At 41.7% G+C, this 19,193-nt stretch overlaps 1 protein-coding gene across 6 annotated transcripts in view; it reads right to left on the bottom strand.

Annotated features, from left to right (window-relative positions):
* Window positions 1-8,856: 8,856 nt before the first annotated feature.
* Window positions 8,857-19,193, bottom strand: part of PATJ (PATJ crumbs cell polarity complex component) — a 394,842-nt gene continuing 384,505 nt past the window's right edge. Inside the window, exons 43-45 of one of the 6 annotated variants that reach the window (XM_069593029.1) lie at window positions 18,538-18,644; window positions 15,284-15,425; window positions 8,857-10,823 (exon numbers count right to left, since the gene is read on the bottom strand). In XM_069593029.1, coding sequence (XP_069449130.1) covers window positions 10,677-10,823; window positions 15,284-15,425; window positions 18,538-18,644 — 396 coding nt within the window. In that variant the 3' untranslated portion in view covers window positions 8,857-10,676. The remainder of the gene's footprint in view (window positions 10,824-15,283; window positions 15,426-18,537; window positions 18,645-19,193) is intronic. The other 5 variants (XM_069593048.1, XM_069593038.1, XM_069593057.1 and 2 more) reach the window with 5 other exon arrangements.

Below are 19,193 nucleotides of genomic sequence, written 5' to 3'. Positions count from 1 at the left end.
GAGCAACTCAAGGGAAGGGAATGTGTCATTCAGTTCTGTGTTTCCTGAACCTAACATAGTCAATCTTACAAAGTGTTACATGAGTAAGAGAAAAAGTCTTGTCTTACCTCACATGCTTTTTTTGTTTAAAATTTTTTATTTTTTTGATGTGGACCACTTTTAAAATCTTTATTGTTTGTTTCAATAAATTTGGTTTTTGAATTTGCTTCAATATTGCTTCTATTTTATGTTTTGGTTTTTGGCCTCCTGGCAAGTGGGATCTTAGATCCCTGACCAGTGATCGAACCAGCACTTCCCTCATTGGAAGGTGAAGTCCTAATGACCCGACCACTAGGGAGGTCCCTATTTTAAAGTCAATTTCAATGACTGTTCAGTTCAGTTCAGTTCAGTCGCTCAGTCGTGTCCAACTCTTTGCGACCCCATGAATCACAGCATGCCAGGCCTCCCTGTCCATCACCATCTCCTGGAGTTCACTTAAACTCATGTCCATCGAGTTGGTGATGCCATCCAGCCATCTCATCCTCTGTCGTCCCCTTCTCCTCCTGCCCCCGATCTCTCCCAGCATCAGAGTCTTTTCCAATGAGTCAACTCTTCGCATGAGGTGGCCAAAGTACTGGAGTTTCAGCTTTAGCACCATTCCTCCCAAAGAACACCCAGGGCTGATCTCCTTCAGAATGGACTGGTTGGATCTCCTTGCAGTCCAAGGGACTCTCAAGAGTCTTCTCCAACACCACAGTTCAAAAGCATCAATTCTTCGGCGCTCAGCTTTCTTCACAGTCCAACTCTACATCTTCTAGAACTTTCTAAGTGTATCCCACAAAACAATTTTATTTAAAATACACAGTAAAATGATAAATTTCAGCAACAAGATTCTTCCAGAATGTAGGTCCTGAAAGGAAGCAGGACAGGAGGGGAGGGACGAAGAGAAAAGCGGGGGTGGAGGTGGGGTGGATCTTAAGGACTGAACTACGTGTGCCAGTGGCTCAAAACCTAACATCTCCAGCTTATTGCTCACTGTCAAGGGCCAGGCAATTTGGTTAAAGGAAAAGCGGAGCTTGCAAAGAAAGGAACAGAACCTGGCCATAAACTGAACTACCAGCGGCAATGAGGAAGATGTCTATCATCCGGTACTTTTTACAGCCTGGCGGCAATGAGGAAGATGTCTATCATCCGGTACTTTTAACAGCCTAGCTCCAACCTTCCGAAGCTCTGCCCGCATCGGAGGTCTTGCAAGCTTTCACTCTACCGACTCCCCCGCCATCCTTCACCTCCCCTTCTCAGCTAAACATACTTTTCCCCCTGCTGCACCGTCGCAGACTGCAGACTCCCGAAACTCGCAGCATCTCTCCTGCGCCCCCGCGCGACCGTCTCCGGTTTCGCAGGCTGCGGCTGTCGGGTGCCCACGCAGCCAGAAGAGAACAAGTTTGGGTGTTCTTGGCCCCAACCAGGATTTCATTCCCAGACTCTGTGGGTGAAAGAGAATCAACCTGCCAAGGAGGCGTGTATCCTGTCCTCACCAGCGTGCCGCGAACCAGACACCTGGCAAATCTACCTGGTTAGAATCTTCACATGTCACTAGAAAACCAGTGATCAAGGAAGGGTTGGAAAGCAGTAATTAAACTTCAGGTATGGACATGCACCTCTGAGGTGGTGGGAGAGAAGTCACAGTGGTGGTTCAGGCGAGTCATTTACGCCCCGCTCTGATCTTTAAGCTACAGCTTTAGAACTGTGGTGCTGGAGAAGACTCTTGAGAGTTCCTTGCACTGCAAGGAGATCAAACCTGTCAATCCTAACCGAAGTCTATGCTGAATATTCATTGGAAGGACTGATGCTGAAGCTGATAATTTGGCCACCTAATGTGAAGAGCCGACTCATTGGAAAAGACCCTGATGTTGGGAAAGGTTGAAGGCAGGAGGAGAAGGGGGCGACAGAGGAAGAGATGGTTGGATAGCATCATCGACTCAATGGACATGAGTTTGAGCAAACTCTGGGAGATGGTGGACAGATGCTGGCGTGCTGCAGTCCAGCGACTGAACAATAACAACAACAACGATTAATGCATCTTTGTCTTGCCAAGCTATCACACCTAATAACCTGGGAAGCCCTCGCTGTGGCCGCAGGGCTTTTATGTAAGGAATTGTCCAGTGAGCAGTCAGGACACTTCCGGGAAGGGAGTCTTCTAACCCCTAAGGAAACAGGGAGCCCTACCCCTACTCTCTGCCTCAGTCCAAAACAAGCTTGTTGTGGCCTTTTGTTTAACCCGTGGGTCAGAACTGATCTACCAGCTCCTGGGGTCCACATTCTATTTGACAGCAGAACGGGAGTTTGTTCCAGAGCAGATGGGGAGGTGGTTTGGCAGAGAGACTGCGAGTCCTACTTGTACCCCAACCCCGTTGTTATTTGGTTAGTTCTCACCTTCTCTAAACAGTGGAGACAATAATGCCTATTCTGAAGGACTGTGAAGATTCATTGGGTTCCCCTAACCCCAATATTTTATTATAGAAAATTTCAAACATACAGCACAGTTGAAAGATTTCACAGAGAATACCCACTAGGTTTGTTATATCATACAGCTGTCTATATATCATCCATTCAGCCATGAATCCGTCTTTAAAAAAAAAATCTTTTCAAAGAAAATTGCAGACAGATTTTTAAAATTGATCAGTCTGTATTTGGCACAGTGCCTTGACAGATATTTCCATTCAACAAATATCTGAACATTTGTGTTGTGCCAGCAGTACAGGCTTCCCAGGTGGCACTAAAGAACCCACCTGCCAATGCAGGAGACGTAAGAGATGTGGGTTCGATCTGTGTTAGGTGCTGTGGATACAAGTCAGAAAGACACTGTTTATGTCCTCAAAGTGTTCAGAATTTGGCATGAACAAGAGGCAGATTAACAGACACCAGCTCTCCCACTGTTGACATGATAGAGGAAGCTCAGGGTGAACCCCAAGCAGAAGAGAGAGATTTATCCAGGTCTATGAGGTCAGGGAAGTCTTCCTGGAGGAAGCAGTATTTCAAAGGAGATTTTATGATAGCTTCTATAACTACTATAATACAGTGTGATAAACAAGCTTTAGTCTACACCCCAAGGTGGTGAGTTAACCTTGAAGCTACATCCATAGCAGGAATCTTAGGTCCACAGATGGATAATTAGCATTTGAAACACCATATACTTTTGGAATGGCTTCAATAGCAAGGGAAAGATAATATACTCCTGGGATGGCTTCAAGCATCATCATCTAAAAGTACACTGCAAAAAATAAATAAATAAATAAATAAAATTAAAGTTTAGAAAGTAAAGGGGGAAAAAAGTAAAATTACACTAAAGGGTACATTAATTACCTAGAGTTAACTTTTAAGTTAGTGAAATTAATGTGCACAAGAGCTGCAGTTGGTGGGAGGATGGAAGAGGCAGCCCTCCCTGCTTGCTTAAACAGGCACTAGGGATCTAAAACCTGACACCTTCAGGGCAGCCTTCTAGGTCCGAACCCAGAACCCTCAGCTCTACATGTCCCCTCTCACCTCCACCCCCTCCTTAGGAAGGGTTTATCTGTGGGACAGAAAGTCTCAATGTTGTTGCAGCTGGCTGGGACTGAAACTTTTCAAACCAGGTGTTTGTGGGAAAATCGAAAACATTCATTCTTAACCCTGTCTGCAGGGTTATGAGAACCCCTGCGTGGAGCTTTTAAAAAAAATTCTTGGATCTCACCCTTTCTCCCCTCTGTCCCCATGCCCCGTGTGGTATGCCTGCTGATCAGTCGTGTCCAGCTCTTTGCAACCCCATGGACTGCAGCTCACCAGGCTCCTCTGTCCATGGGATTTCCCAGGCAAGAATACTGGAAACAACAGGGGATCTTCCTGACCCAGGGATCGAACCAGCATCTCCTGTATCTACTGCGTTGGCTGATGAATTCTTTGCCACTGAGTCACCTGGGAAGCTGTAGCGCAAGCACTGAGTATTTAAAATATCCCCAGGTGATTTTTTCCCCCAGGTGATTTTAATGTACAGCCAAAGTTAGGAACCAGTGGCCTAAAAAGACAGAGGGTAGCTCACCAAACTTTCCAAACAGGTAGGGCTTGTGTGTTGTGTGCCCACTGAAGAATGTTTATGCAGGTGGCTGACTCAGGCCAATCTGCTGTCAGTGTAGCATGCCTCAGATAGCAAGGTGGTGAAGGAGGAGGCCTGCTTTCCTGTCTGCCTCTAAAAATTGGAGGCCACTTATATTTACCAAAAACAATTCAGCAATTGTTAACTGACCACAGACTGGAAGGGAAAGGGAGGAGAGAGCTCCAAACTAGTGTTTCTCTAACTTTTGTGTGTATGAATACAGTGGAGAGTCTGCTAAAACACAGCATGCTGGGCCCCACTCCAGAGATTCTAATTCAGTTGGTCCAGGGCAGGGTGCACTTCAGAATTCTCTCCCAGGTGATGCAGCTGATGCCTGTCCGTGGTTAAACCTTGAGCAGCATTGCAGGAGAGCCTGGGCTCGGCATTCCTCTCCTGGGAGAGCAGAAGAGATGGTGATGGAGCGAGGGGTACCCACCACTCAACTCCAGAAACTTGTTTTATTTTTCTAGGAACTTCAGGATAACTGTGTGAAAATGGGTTCCCACAGGCCTCACACCCTGAAGGATGGGATTCACCTGTTTTTAAAGGTTGAAAATAGAAATTTCCTGTCTGGCGTCATATTGGCCAGGGTTTTCCAGAGAAACAGAACCAATAGGCTGTGTGTGTGTGTGTGTGTGTGCATAAAAGATTTATTCTGAGGAACTGAATCATGCAATTATGGATATCAGGCTCACAACCCAGGAGTCAGTGATGCAGATGGATTCTGAAGGCTGCAGGAGAATTTCCTGCTCAGAGAGGCCAGACTTTTTATTCTATTCAGGCCTTCAACTGATTGAATGAGGCCCACCCATGTCACAGAAGGCAATGTGCTAACTCAGAGCCTACTGATGTAAATGTTCCCTGTGGCTCAGCAGCAAAAGAATCTACCTGTAACGCAGGAGACATGGGTTCAACCCCTGGGTTGAGAAGATCCCCTGGAAAAGGAAATGGCAACTCACTTAAGTATTCTGGCCTGGGAACCAATTTTGAGGCGGCCACAATTTCTAAAATCTGATTCTAGAAGGAAGATCAGAAAAACATGTTTCCTCCTATGTTAACTTTGCCAGCACAGGCCTTGAAACTTGACAGCAGCCTATCAGGCACCCAAGATCAAAACAGCTTCTTCCTCCTTAAAGTGACTGGAAATGGAAGTGCTGCTCAAAATGGGCGGAGGTTAGGGACTCTCTCTCACACACACACACGTCTTCCAAATTTCAGTTTATCTTGGTGTTATGCAGACAGTGAAATGTTTCTTTTTTCATCTTTACTTAAATATAGAGAATCTGAAGTTTGAGAGTCAAGCTGTCAAAAATTTAACATTTGCACGAGGCTGACATAAAACTGGAACTATTACCTAAATTTAAAATTGTGTGTTCAAAAAAGTCTCACTATTCTGGTTGACTTTAATAGGAAAATAGGAGTATAAATAAAGCATAAAATTGGGGAGGGGAATTGGGGACAGTAAGTTTCCACTTCTTATGAAGTTTGAAATCCAGCGCTGTAAAGAAAGGTGATGTGGCTCCATCTTCTAAGAAAAGATGGTGGGAATCCCGATCTTTATCAAATGTGCTTCTGAAGAGAGATCTACCTAGCTCATTTGGACATGTGTGGGAGAAGCAACCCAAGAACTGAGTCAAATGGGCTGTTGATTCTAGAAACTGGGAGAAACTAAGGGGGCCTACAGGGAGAGCACTTCTTTAAGTGCAAAAGATTATAGAAGATCGATTCATCATGCTGTGAGAAATCGATTCTTATTAACATTTTAAATCCTTTTGATTAGGTCAAGGATACAGGATTTTTGCCATGAATTAAATCCTATGGGAACTGCCCACCTGCTGTAGTAGACAACTAGAAGAGTGAACATTAACACATAGAACAACAGTTTTCAGACACTGGACAACAGGCTGCGCTGGATTTTAATGCCCAATAGAAGGGAAACAAGGGAAGGGCTACAAGGGCCCCAGCTGACGGCCTGGAGGCACTACCCAGGTTACAACCCAGGAAAGGAGAACCAAAGAGACTCCATGAGTAGCAGAGAGAGATCAAAGCTCAGGGAGGCCAGGGTGGGTGAGCTGTAAGGTAGAGAGCTGTTAGGAGGGAGCTGTGTGGAGGGCTACAGAGCCCTGCAGAGGGGCCCCTAAAGTCTTGGTTGGAATACGAATCTGCCCATGCATGAGAGGGAACACCTCAAGGCCAGGAAAGAACCACGTGGAGTTCAGGCAGGGCTCTGGATAGTTTCAATCAGTCACAGTGGAACGAACTCATAGTGTACAGGCACTGGGTAGAAATTTTAGAATAATGCCTTAATAGTGGGACAAAATGAGCCCTAACAGTTGCATTAGCCCTCCCTAAGAAAGCCTAAAAACAAGACTTAAAAGGATCAAACTAAGCACGAGTTAACATAATTGCACAACCGCACAGTCCACTGCTGTTTCAAGGAACACAATGGAATCCATCTACAGCAATGTAGATTTTACAATACTTGGCATCCAATAAAAAAATTATCAGACATGCAAAGAAGCCAAAAGAGAAGACCCTTTCATAATCAGGAAAGCTAATTCAATCAATAGAGAGAGCTCCAGGTATAGCAAAGATGGAATACTATAGTAGATAAGGCTCTTAATTACTATAGTCTTAAAGTATATTCACATATATAAAGCAGGGACAAAGTACAGCCTACGGGCCAAATTTGGCTTATTTCCCGTGTGTGTAAATAAAGCTTTATTAGAACACTGCCAACTTGTTCTTTTATGTATTGTCTATTGCTGCTTCCATGCTATAATGGCAAAGTTGGGTAGTTATATATTTATTATTTTTGGCTGTGCTGGGTCTTCACTGCTGCACAAGGGCCTTCCCCAGTTGCAGAGAGTGGGTGCCACTCTTCGTTGGGCTGCCCAGGTTTTTTATTGTGGTAGCTTCACTTGTTGCAGAGCGTGGGCTCTAGTGCACAGGCTCGGTAGTTGTGGCACATGGCGTTAGTTGCCCCACAGCATGTGGGATCTTCCCAGACCAGGGAGTGAAGCCCATGTCCCCTGCACTGGCAGGCAGATTCTCAACCACTGAACCACGAGGGAAGTATTCAAAGTTGAGTAGTTATGACAAAGACTGCAAAGGCCTGAAAAACCTAAAATATCAATATCACCTGGTGCTTCACATCAAGTTTGCTGACTTCTGATGTATAGGAAAACATGAACATAAAGAGGGAAATGGAAGACGTTTTAAAAGAGCCAAATAAAACATCTTAAGATGGGACATACAAAATTTGAAAAGTACACCAGATGAAATTAACATGAAAGTGAATGGGACTTAGTCCCTGTTTTCAAAGAAATTTGTCATCTGATGGGGGAGGCTGACTTCTTTTACAACGGATGGGTGTGAAGCAAGGGAAGAAAGGGAATGTGGCTAGGTTAGTAAAACAATAGTTTACAACTGCAAATTCTTGGAATGAAGGTATATACCAGGTTAAAAGTCCTTGCAGAGGGCTGATGGTAATTGAAGTGCCTTGCCTGGTTCTGGAGGTGGGCGACAGGTGTACGGAGTTGGTATTACTCCCCACCCAGGTATATTCCAGTGGCATGGTTGATGCCGGAAGCTTTGGTTTCAGCCTTTTGATAACACAAGTTCTAGTTACTTAAGCTCACACCATTATAATCAGTTAAACACTCTGCTATCTGATTTGGGGCAACAATTCAGAGCTAAGCCACCTTCAGAAAAAAAATTTTTTTTTCAAACATCATTAATGATGGAAACCACTAATTTCCAGTATGTGTCAAATTTCAGGCCACCTCCATAAATGGTATTGAAGGTTTATTGTTAATATTTATGTAGTACTTACTATGGGCTTCCTGACAGTAAAGAATCTTCCTGTAGTGCAGGAGAACTGGGTTCAATCCCTGGGTTGGGAAGATCCCCTAGAGAAGGGAAGGAATACCCACTCCAGGCACTAGATTTAAGAATTCTACTTGAATTTGGTTCATTGTAGTGCTGAGAATCCCCTCTGCTCTCCCTTTCTAATTAAAGAAACTAACTTGGACAAGGTCACATGACTACTAAGTCAAGATTCAAATTCAGGCAGTGTGATGCTGAGACTCACCTTCTGGATTGCTATATCCTCTCCTTTGTAAAGCATCTCTTCTAATGCCTGATAACATACTGGCTATTAATATGAGATAGCTATTAATGGATCCTAGATTATAATAGGACACTGGAAAAGTTTGTGAAAAGTTGATCCTTTTTCTATTAGGGAACAAAAGAGCTGATAAAAACACAAAATTAGTTGCAGGAATTAAACTTTAACATATACAATTAAACCCCATTTACTCCTTGGCAACTATGTTTATTTAGCATTTTTGGAACCATCTCATGCATAAACATTCAGGAGTTTTATCTTTCCTGGTTTACTTCCCCCTCATGCTATTTCTAAATAGTGATATCATTCCTACACTTAAACGGCCCAAATGATGAGGCTATAACAATATATGTGGCTATGAGAGAACTACTCCTTTCACAAATTCACATCGTCATATTCTCTTAGCTTGTTGGTAAGTTCTAATGAGAAAAAAAAAAAAAGGTTTTAGGAAGGCAGTTATTTACTAGTCATGCAAGCAGAGACAGAATCAGTTATGAGAAGCACTAGTTATATCAATTTACTGCAAGGAGCATCAAGCACCACAATTCCTTTATCAAGAGACTTTTAGTAGCATGTTCTAAAAGGGTAATGTGTAAAGAAACACAACAACAGTATATTACTTAAAAATGTCTATTTAATGGTCATTCCATCAAAATCAAGCAGAATCACATTTCAAAAGTATATATATATATATTTTTTTTAAGGTGCATTTTCAAGTTTTATTTGGGCTTTATTTCTTCTTAGCTGCTTCAGGTGTTCTTGCAGATACAATTAACATAGGACGTTCTGAGGCTAATAGGTTCTCGTGCACTGAAAGACAATTTCTAATAACACTGCGCATGTTGGGATACAATAAAAATTTCAAAAGCCATGTGTAATTTCAGAAAACGTAATACCAGTCATGAAAGACATTTTCAACATAAAATTTAGGCACTCTATACTTTGGAATAGCCACAAAATATTCCAACAAGAGTTAATGCACTTTGTGATTACCTCTACTAAAAGATAATTCTCAATTAAAATCTATACTATTAAATAACATTTAAATTAGAGCCCATTATATTTTTATCATTATTGCAAACCATTTGCAGCATTGTGTTTTCATCAAATAATGCCATCCTACTTCTATTGCTCATCGTGGTACTCATCTTTTGTGGTGCATTTTTTTATAGAAGAACCTATAACATTCACAGATAAGCATCTCCCCCCTTTTCCTGCTAACACCTGAAAAAGAAGGCCCTAACCAACTTTAAAAGTATTCTTGTATTTTCTACTGTGGTTACTTTCTTAGCAGGCACACTGCAGCACATGCGAGGCTCCCTGGAGACCAGAAAATATTCACCAAGGAGCCGTGACTGATTCTGAGACTCAGTTCATATGCTCAGTCACTCTGTGGCTAAGTGCATTGCTCTATCTACATTCCTACCCACTGTGCTGATACACTGACAGGTATGGAGCCAAGGAGAGGGATGCTGCAATTTGTCACTCCACTTTGCACAATGCCAAGGCCACCCAGAACTGGGTTTACTTTAGTAAAAACTTGATAATCTCTGCAGTGGTTCTGGGACTTCCACCTCCTCATCTGAAGCCTGAGGGGTAGGAATGATGCCTGCCCACTGAGATGCCATTAACTCCAGATGAACTTCCCAGACTTGAGCATAACTTAGCATTGTTAGAATTCAGAACATGGATGCTAACTGTTTCTGCTGAGAAGAAGGTACATTTGCTCGGTGGTATGCAATTATGTAGCTAAGAAAACAATTAGAAAGCCGTTCAAAATTTTTAGATTACAGTCTGCAAATTGGCTCATCATAATCACCAATGACTAACTTATAAAGATCTATCCAGAGAAATGAATTCAAGACTTATTTGACGATAAGTTGTACAGAAAAGAGCACAGTAATTTCCCACAGGAGAATTTGCTTTTTCATCACGGGGATCACTGCTAAGTTAATTACACTGCTAATGTTTTCTGGCGTATTTGAAGAGACAATTAGCATACGTAAATCAGGAGTGAGATGACAAGTTGCTTAACATTTGTTTCTGTTCATCGGATGTGATCTGGTTGCTGCTCAGCCTCTATATGAGTCAGGATGGGGAGAGAAGACCATAAGGAATGAGAGGTTGTTAACTTCCGTTTAAGCAAATATAATCAGAACCACTTACTACTAGTTGATAAACACTGATGTTAAATGCAAAATGCATAAGACTCAGCTGTTGGAAATTAACCTCAGCAAGAGATGAGAGATGCTGGGAAACATTATGGTCGACGTGGGAAATTCATGTGAAACCCAGGCCATCTTTCCTGAGCAGAGAGGTTGGGACGGTAAGGATGGAGATGGGTTTTAGTTGAGGCTGGGTTTTATCCTTTCTCAGAACTTTGTTTTCCTGTGAATATTCTACAACCACATCTATCTTGTGATTGTGACCCAAGGCTCAGGATAGCACGGTTAAGACTACAGTCCCTCTCTGGCGTTTTAGAATGGCCACAGCTTCCTCATGTGTGACACCTTCCAGAGTCTCGCCATTAACAGCTAAAATCTGATCACCTCGCTTCAATCGGCCATCATCTGCAGCTGCTCCCTACAAATAAGAAACATTCCAGTTTAACCAGGGTGAAGCAATGAATATTCAAATAATATTAATGTTATAGTGTGCATAGTAAAAGAAAACTTTTAAAACTACCAATTAAAATGATTTCTAGGTAATGTTTTTAAATTAATAAAACTAAGAAAAATGTAGGATGTTATTTGACCTAAGGTTGAATAGTAATTATAATTATGCATTGTTTACATAATATACTACTAGAAATGTCCTGACATTCACTTTTTTTTTTTAATACAAGTAGGACCTTATTTCAATATTCAGTACTGAATGGGATCTGAATGTCATATCATGTCATTTTCATGAATAGGTAGCATACAAAGGCAGAACGGAATCTGGTGTTCGTTTTATCGCCAACACCATCATCATACAGGGTTCCATTATACTGAAAAGGTGCCAGCACTGTAGTGATCTATCAAAAGTGACTATAGCCTCTAAATGGGTGAACTGTATGGTATGTGAATTAGATCTCAATAAAACTGTCCTATATGTAAATACACAGAAGTGGAGCATTTCTAACATTTTACAATATCATATTCAAAACTGTCAGCTTTATCTTTGATCCACCTAAACAAGTTTCTAAATGACTACTTTCATTACATATTCAGTCATACATGGCTCTTCGGCATGGCACAAAGCAAGTGAAACTTGGGCTTTTTTTCATTCTAAAGCTGAGGATCAAAAACATCATGATATTATTAGAAATACTTCGGAAGAGTGAAGAAAGACAAGACATAGAAAATGATTCACAGGAAGCTTTTTCCATCTGCCAGGGTAATTTTGAGAATTCTTTGAAAAGTTCATGCCAAAGGAGTACTCTACATGATTTTGAATTATGGGGAAATTAATCAAGGCATGCAGGCACCTGGTCCCTGATTGACTCCTGCAGAAGCCGAGCTAAGAGGCACTGACACTCCAGGGACCTGCGTCCCATAGTGTAGCGGTCCTGACTGTGACAAGGGTGGAATTCCTGTATAAAGGTGTCATAAAAAAAACCTCAAAACCCGGATTATACTGGGGGGAAAATACCAAGATCAATTTGCACCTTTACTCATTTTTTTTTTCTATTTAAGAAAGTGTGTATGGATAAATCTAATTTGATTTAAGTAAATTTTACATGCTGAGATTTAAGGGCTTCAGTAAACTCAAATACCTGTGTAATTACTTTTTTAAAAAGCATGTTAAGCTCTTCAAGTTTTCATTTTCACCAATGGAAAAAGGATGGTTTTTCAGCTTTCTAGGAAGTGTACACTGTTTCAGGTGTTGCTGTGTTTACTTGATAATTACACTGACCTGTTATCTCCTCTGCTCTTTTATCAGTGTGGTATCTGTAGGCTAAACAAGGGAAGAAGGAAATAAATGGCTCACAGACTGACTTTCATCGAGCTAGGACACATGGCCTTACCCTTTTGCGGTGTCTCAGCTCGGTCACTTCCCCTTCCCTGATGCTGTAAAACGGGCTCAAACAGCTACCTTTGGGCCTGCTCCAAAGAGTCAGTGTATGGCACAGGGTATCTGCACAATTGTGGTAGTATAATGAAATGAATGATGATCAAACTCATGTTTTCTGATTTCACAGGCTTCAAAAAACTGCTCCCTCGATTTTCAGGGTTACTGAAGTCTTTAGGCCAATCTCATGTTGGTTTATAGTAAAATTAGGCTGCTGATGGGACTAAGACCAAAAGCTGGTTTTGATTTTGAAGTTTTCAGTCAAACACCTGAAAGAAAACGGAAGGCCCTGGTAGCCTGTTAATCAGACTGACTAAGCCTTTCAAATCCTATGAGCCCTAAGAGCCTGTGAGGCTTCCTACTTTAGGAGGGGGGTAAAAAGACCTGGATGGGCCAAATTAATTTCTTAGTTGAGCAAGAGAACTGTTAAAAGATGCACAGGACACCAAAAAGGTCACATAATAACCCACACCCTGTGGACATCCGAGATCCAAAAACCTGAATCAGAGATAAACATTTTATAGAACATATGTTCAGTGTTTAAAAAAAAAAATAGAAAACATATAGCTATAGTTCTTAGAGCTTCAAGAGTCCTATGGGGGGAATCTTTAGCTTGGTGTCAAAATCTGTTGTAGAAAGAGTTCACTTTAAAAGAACTCTTTTGCTAGCTTTTAGTTTATTGATTCTCTATAGAAAACTTTTATATTATGATATACTAGTTCACTCTGAAAAAAAGAGAGTCATTAAATGAAACCCTATCATAGGGAATTCCCTGGTAGTCCAGTGGTTAGGACTCTGTACTTTCATTGTTGGAGGCCCAGGTTCAATCCCTGAGTGGAGAACTAAGCTCCCACAAACTTTGAGCTGTGGCCAAAAAATCAAATATATTATAATGAACTCCATGAAACTGTATGAATAGTAATAATGATAATTTGCACTGAAATATTTTACTGACACTGAATTAAGTAGGTTATAAGCTAGTACCTGGGAACTTTTTTTTTTCTGCTCAGAGTTTTTCATTTCATGTGTGTCTCACTTTACCAAAAAGGTCCATTCCTTAAAATATGAAACATACCAAGGATCCTCAATATTTATTACAATGTTACTACTTATGTAGGTGCTTTCTAAATGATCATTTTCAATGAAAAGAGCATTCTGTGTGAGCTTCAGTCTGTATTATTCACACTAATCTTTTCCCCCTTGATTTGATAATAGTTTCTTTTTAAAAACCTGCCAGCAACGCACGTCCTGTTATTCTGAGAAACAGCACCTGACTCATTCCACAGTCTCTGTGAACGTGTAGACAGGGATAGGCAGACTGCTGAACTAGGCCCCAGGGCAAAAGACCTTAGAGCTAACCTGTCCTCTCTCGGGACTGTAGCCCATGTCCTCACACGTAGGAAGTAAAGTCACTCAGTCGTATCTGACTGTTTGCGACCCCATAGACTGTAGCCTACCAGGGTCCTCCGTCCATGGGATTTTCCAGGCAAGAATACTGGAGTGGGGTGTCATTTCCTTCTCCAGAGACAAGTAGGAAGGGAGCTGATGATTAGACATTCTGGAGGGACTTTACAGAGACAAAGGCAGGCAGGCAGAACCTGCTGAAAAGTGGGGGCTCACCGAGCTGCCTTTCCACTGTCCTTATCTCCAGAGTTGGCTCTTTTAAATGCAACACATAACAACCCCCTCAAAGATCATGACCACAGCTATTTACAGTGTTATCTTAGGAAAAGGAGGGTCTATAGGTGGTTTATCCACGATGGAGATTATCAGACAGGGACAGCACTGTTATCCAGAATGTTTCTTTTTTTAAAATATTAAAAAAAAAAATCTATTCCTTTTTTGGCCACACCGTGTGGAATGTGGGATCTCAGTTCCCCAATCAGGGACTGATTCCCCTGTGGTGTAAGTACAGTCTTAACCACTGAACCATCCAGGAAGTCCCAGAATGCTTCTGATCTGCCTTCCTCTCCTTTTCATCCATCACCAGCCGTGTGTTTGGGAATAACATGCCTCCTTAACAGACAATCTTGCGAGACGGCGATAGGAGTGGAGATCTGCAGCTGCCTAACGTGTTCCAAAAGCAGGAGCCAGAGGATTAAGTCTGTGTCAGATCACAGACCCAGTTAACAAGTGATAAGGTCTGCACAGGTAAAAGCAAACTTGTACGTAGGGTATAGCACAGCTTTCTAGAAAGAGAAAGAATCTATCATATCTTTTTTGAGGGCCTTTATTTCTTTAGGAAAATAAAGCACTAGGAAGCAATTTGATCAATTAGTAAACAAATGACTGTGGTAAAAGCATTGAAGAATAAAGTTGCAATATCAGTACTAAATACTTTTCAGAGATCTTAAAAGTTTATAATGAATTTAGATTCCAACTTTAATAATGAAATTCATACCATGACCTGTGTATTAAGTAGGATGAATTGGACTAATTAACTCCTGAAAAACACCATTATCCAGGCTTAGTCTAACACACTGGGCTGTCCTGTAAGTACTTGGCAGACTATTGGAAGAGAGAAAACCACCTTTAGCTAAAACATCCTGAGGTTTTGGTGATGGGCAGCCATTAATGCTGCACTGATCCCAGGCTTGTACAAAGCTTTATGCCATGGCCCTCTGCTATCTTTCTTTAGTAGAAAGCTAAATCTTTGTTCTAGCCAGAACAATACTTCCAAGGCCAAAGAGCTTTCGCAGAGAGTGTGCCATGCTCCTTATACTGGTTGTTTAGAGAAGACACTCTTTGAAATCTGTTAGCATCTACTTTTGTAAAAGGGTCCAAAGAATATTATACTTCTTGTGATTCCACTTTTATAAAAGAATTCTTCTTGCACTTGTGTGGTGCAGGAATTTTCTATAAGATGAAAATGAAACAAGCATACATGCATGCATTCAGGTGTCAAAGTGAAGTAAAGTAAAACATTAAAAAAAAAATCTCACCTAAGTTTCATTAAAACAAAAAAAAGTACAGTAAAAGGAAAAAAATACCTTTGCAAATATAGTCTTGACATAAATTGGCAGGTCTCCATGGGGACTTCCAAAACCCCCTACAATACTAAACCCCAATCCTTCAGAGCCTTTCTCCAAAGTAATAATCTTAGGTGGAGGTGTTCTGAAAGCACAATGCACGCTGTTTAATTCAAGGATAGATATTGAGAGGAAATTTCATTTTCATGGAAGAACACAGATTTGAGAGACTTTCATACTGCGAAACAATGAAGGTCAGCTTATCAAATCAAATTGTCAGCAGTCTAGAAACTTATTTTGAATTTCCCATATTATGCCAATATTCTGGATGTTTTAGAGGTTTCTCTTTCATAAAACCCATGGTTTTTTTTAACTACAAAATAAAGTCATGATGCTGAAGTTGTCAAAGTACTCTATTTGCTTAGGTTTTAACTTTTAAAATTACTGTTTAAAGCCGAACAGAACTGTCTTTACATCTGTGAAGAACGTGCGTGGAGATGGCGAGGCAGGATATCACTTGAGCTTGTTGTACCCCGCAGTCTGCAGGTGGACTTCTGAACAGGTGATGTCAGCCCGAGAGTTCAGGGAATGGCTGCTCTTTTGCTGTCTGAATATCCTTACCACAAGTGATCCCCACTTTCACGGAGAGTGGGAAATCATTCTTCAAAGCCCACGTCTAATCTTCCCTGACGCATTTGGAAGCATTCACCCCAACCTTCTCTGTCCTCCCTTTGTACTTGGTTTATATTTCCATACAGCACTTGCCATATTCCTTAACCATCCTTCTCCTCTACCAGCCTAAAAACTCCTGCAGGCTCTGCCCTCTGAGTATTCCCAGCACCAAGCACTGTGCCTGTCACAGCCTCAGGATCATGACTTTGTAAATGAGAACTGAAATCTAGAAGAGAGAAACCAAGGTGAAGCAAAATGGTTAAAGAGCATTTGTTTCAAATCTATCATTTGGATTGTCAAAGCTTCGTCCAGTGTGGAAGTCATCTCTCTCAGAAACAACATAGCTAAAAATTAAATTACCTGTGTGGGTTCACAAGGAGTTAAGCTTAACTAACGCCAGTTTCTTATTCCTGTATGTAGTTGTCCAAAGGGTAAAAACCTAAAGGAGTTCCAATACCCCGGGGCCTGTTGCCTTATTTGCAGGTTTGTCTGTGTATCCTGGCAGTATCACTTGTTTTGCAACAGCATGCTTGTCCGAGAGGCAGCACCATCTAATATAAGTGCAGCCAGTCGTGCGCTATTTGCAAACTCAGAGAAATTTGCAAACCTGGGATACGAGCAACCTCTGAATATGCCGTCTGCCTCACTCTTCCTCTGTGCCTTGATTTTGCCTGGCTTATTTTAAGCTTGATTTTCAGCTGCTTCCTGTTGACACCTGCTGTTTGCTGATGCACCTACTGGTTGTTTACAGCAGGCATTTATAGTAATTTCTGAATGTCTATGCCATATATATTTTAACTGTTTCCAATGACACTCCAGCTTTTTTCAATTATTCTAAAATTCAGCTTAGGCATTTAGTGCCAAGTACATTCCCTAGTTGAGTTGTCTCTCTTCCATGGTTTCAGAGGACACTGTGCTTAGTTCTCTCTCTCATTGAACTTGGTTCTCCAGCACTTACCAACTGTTTTATAACCATGGATTTATGGGTCTGTGTTTTTAATTCTCTGGCAGTTCCATGAGAACTGGGGCAATGGCCTTCGCCTATGTTTCTGAGTTTGAGTCCTCAGGACCCAGTACTTGTACAGTGTCTTAGGAAGGCACTCAATAAATATCTGCTGAAATGATGGCATATTACCCCCTATGGCTGAATGGTAATGATGTCATGAATGCGACTCTACCTTTCATCACTTTGTGGCCTTATAAGCATTCTCAGTAATAGCCCACTGACTAGACATGAAGATTCATGTCTCCTCTTTTAAACATAGCCCCCATTTCCAAGGATATTGAGCTGGGAACCTTGAAGTCCAAAGCCATTGTTTTAAAGCTAGTCCCTGGGGCCCGCCAAATCCTTAGAGACCTTCATAACTGTGCCTATTCACAATTAGAGCCTGTGTTCTTGAGGAGAGGAGGAAACCAGCTCCACTCCTCCACTGGCAATACTACATGGAGTTTGTTTCCATTTATCTCACACTTTCAATTCATTTTATTAGTTTTAATACACTTTCATGTAGAAGACTAGTAAAAAAATAAAAACCTCCAAATGTTAACAGTGGTCAGATTATAACGATCTTTGAATTCTTTTATGCTAGTGGTTCCCAGCCTGCTGGCAGCTGTGGGATCATAGCAAAGTACCCAGGGTAACAGGGCACCTCTGCAATTCCACAACACATTGAAGGGTGTTACATGAACACTATTCTTCCCACAAGGGTCCTGATTTTCTTTTTTAAATAAAGGGCCACTATGGCTTGAAAGTATTATACTTTCATGTGTTTGTCCATTTTAATAGCAAGCATTCATTATTTTCATAATGAAAAGAAAATAAAATGAGCCTAGTTCAATATTCTTAAGAAAAACAAACTCAAAGCTCTCATTTAAATTGATGAACAATCAGGAAAAAGTTGGGAATGGCTGTAATCATCAGATCCTTCCAATAAACCACTCAGATCAGTCCACAAACATTTATTGAGCACTGGCTAGTGACTTGTGGAACTGGCGTAACTTCTGGGGCAGCATTTCTCAAAGTCTGCGTCCCCAGCTTATCTGCAGCAACATTTCCCTGGAGAAACCCAATGCTGACCACCTTCTCAGGCTCTCTGTGAATGGGCCAGAAGAATTAGCATTTTAAAATATGCCTTTTAGATTATTTTTATGGATATTCTAGTTTGAGAAACACTGCTTTGGTGAGCGACTTTTAATTTCAGTGACAGGTTTTAGCAAAAAAATGCCAGCAAGTATGACAAGAAGAGTTAACCTCAGAACAAGACTTTAGCTTAGAAACCGAGGGCACGTGCTTCTCTGCATAGTAAAGCAGGGTGAGCCTAGGCTATCAATCTGGGTTTCTAGGCAGACAGGGCACACACACAGTGGCCAGATGCAGTGTGTGCAGGCCCGAGAGCAACAGTTCATGAAGAATTCACGTGATGGAACAAAGCCCTCTGAGATGTGGAGCAACCTGGTGTTTTCTTGGAGGTTCTCCAGGACTCAGAAAATGTAATGTGCGCTATCCATTCCTCTCCCTTAGGGAGCACACTCTACAGTCTGGACAAGGTCTCGCTGAGCTTTGCCCACACACTTAAGAGGCACTCTGCTTCTAGAATACTCACTCTGTGTCCTCCAGATGATGCTCGGCAGTGGGCGAACCAATGCGGTGGCCCGTAGACAGGTTCTCAAGCTGAGTTGCTATGGCACTTACATTGGTATCTGCTACAACCTGTTGGGGGGAAGTCAGAGCAAGACAACCCATCATAAGTCAGGGGAGAATTAGAGAAATCATACTCTATCCAACCATCAGTTCTCAGTCTTACCTTATCTAACCTCTCTGTAGCATTTGACACAATGGATTATTCTTTCTCTTAAACTGTTTTCCTCATTTGGCCTCTATCAAGTTACACTTCACTAGTTTCCTTCTACCTTCTAGCCATCCCTTCATAGCTCGCAAAACTCTTAACTCCCAGAGGGCCATAGATTTGCTCCTGGAGCTTCTGCTCTTTCCATCTCAACATCCTCTTAGTTATCTCAGGGGATATCATATCACCTTCAGAATTTAAATATGTAATGATAATTCCTGAATCTATACCTTCAACACCACCTCTTACTTAACTCTAGACCTATGTATCCAATCACCAATTTGACACCCCTAGCAGGATGCCCGGTAGGTATCTCAAACTAATCTGTCCAACCCTGAGCCACCCCCCCCCCCCGGCCCCCGTCTCTGCTCCCTAGCCTTTCTTATCTCAGGTAATGCAATTGAATTCCTCCA

The sequence above is a fragment of the Ovis canadensis genome, chromosome 1 (assembly GCF_042477335.2).
Source record: "Ovis canadensis isolate MfBH-ARS-UI-01 breed Bighorn chromosome 1, ARS-UI_OviCan_v2, whole genome shotgun sequence".
In the NCBI taxonomy this organism is placed as follows: domain Eukaryota; kingdom Metazoa; phylum Chordata; class Mammalia; order Artiodactyla; family Bovidae; genus Ovis; species Ovis canadensis.
This window is presented reverse-complemented; position numbering and strand designations above follow the sequence as displayed.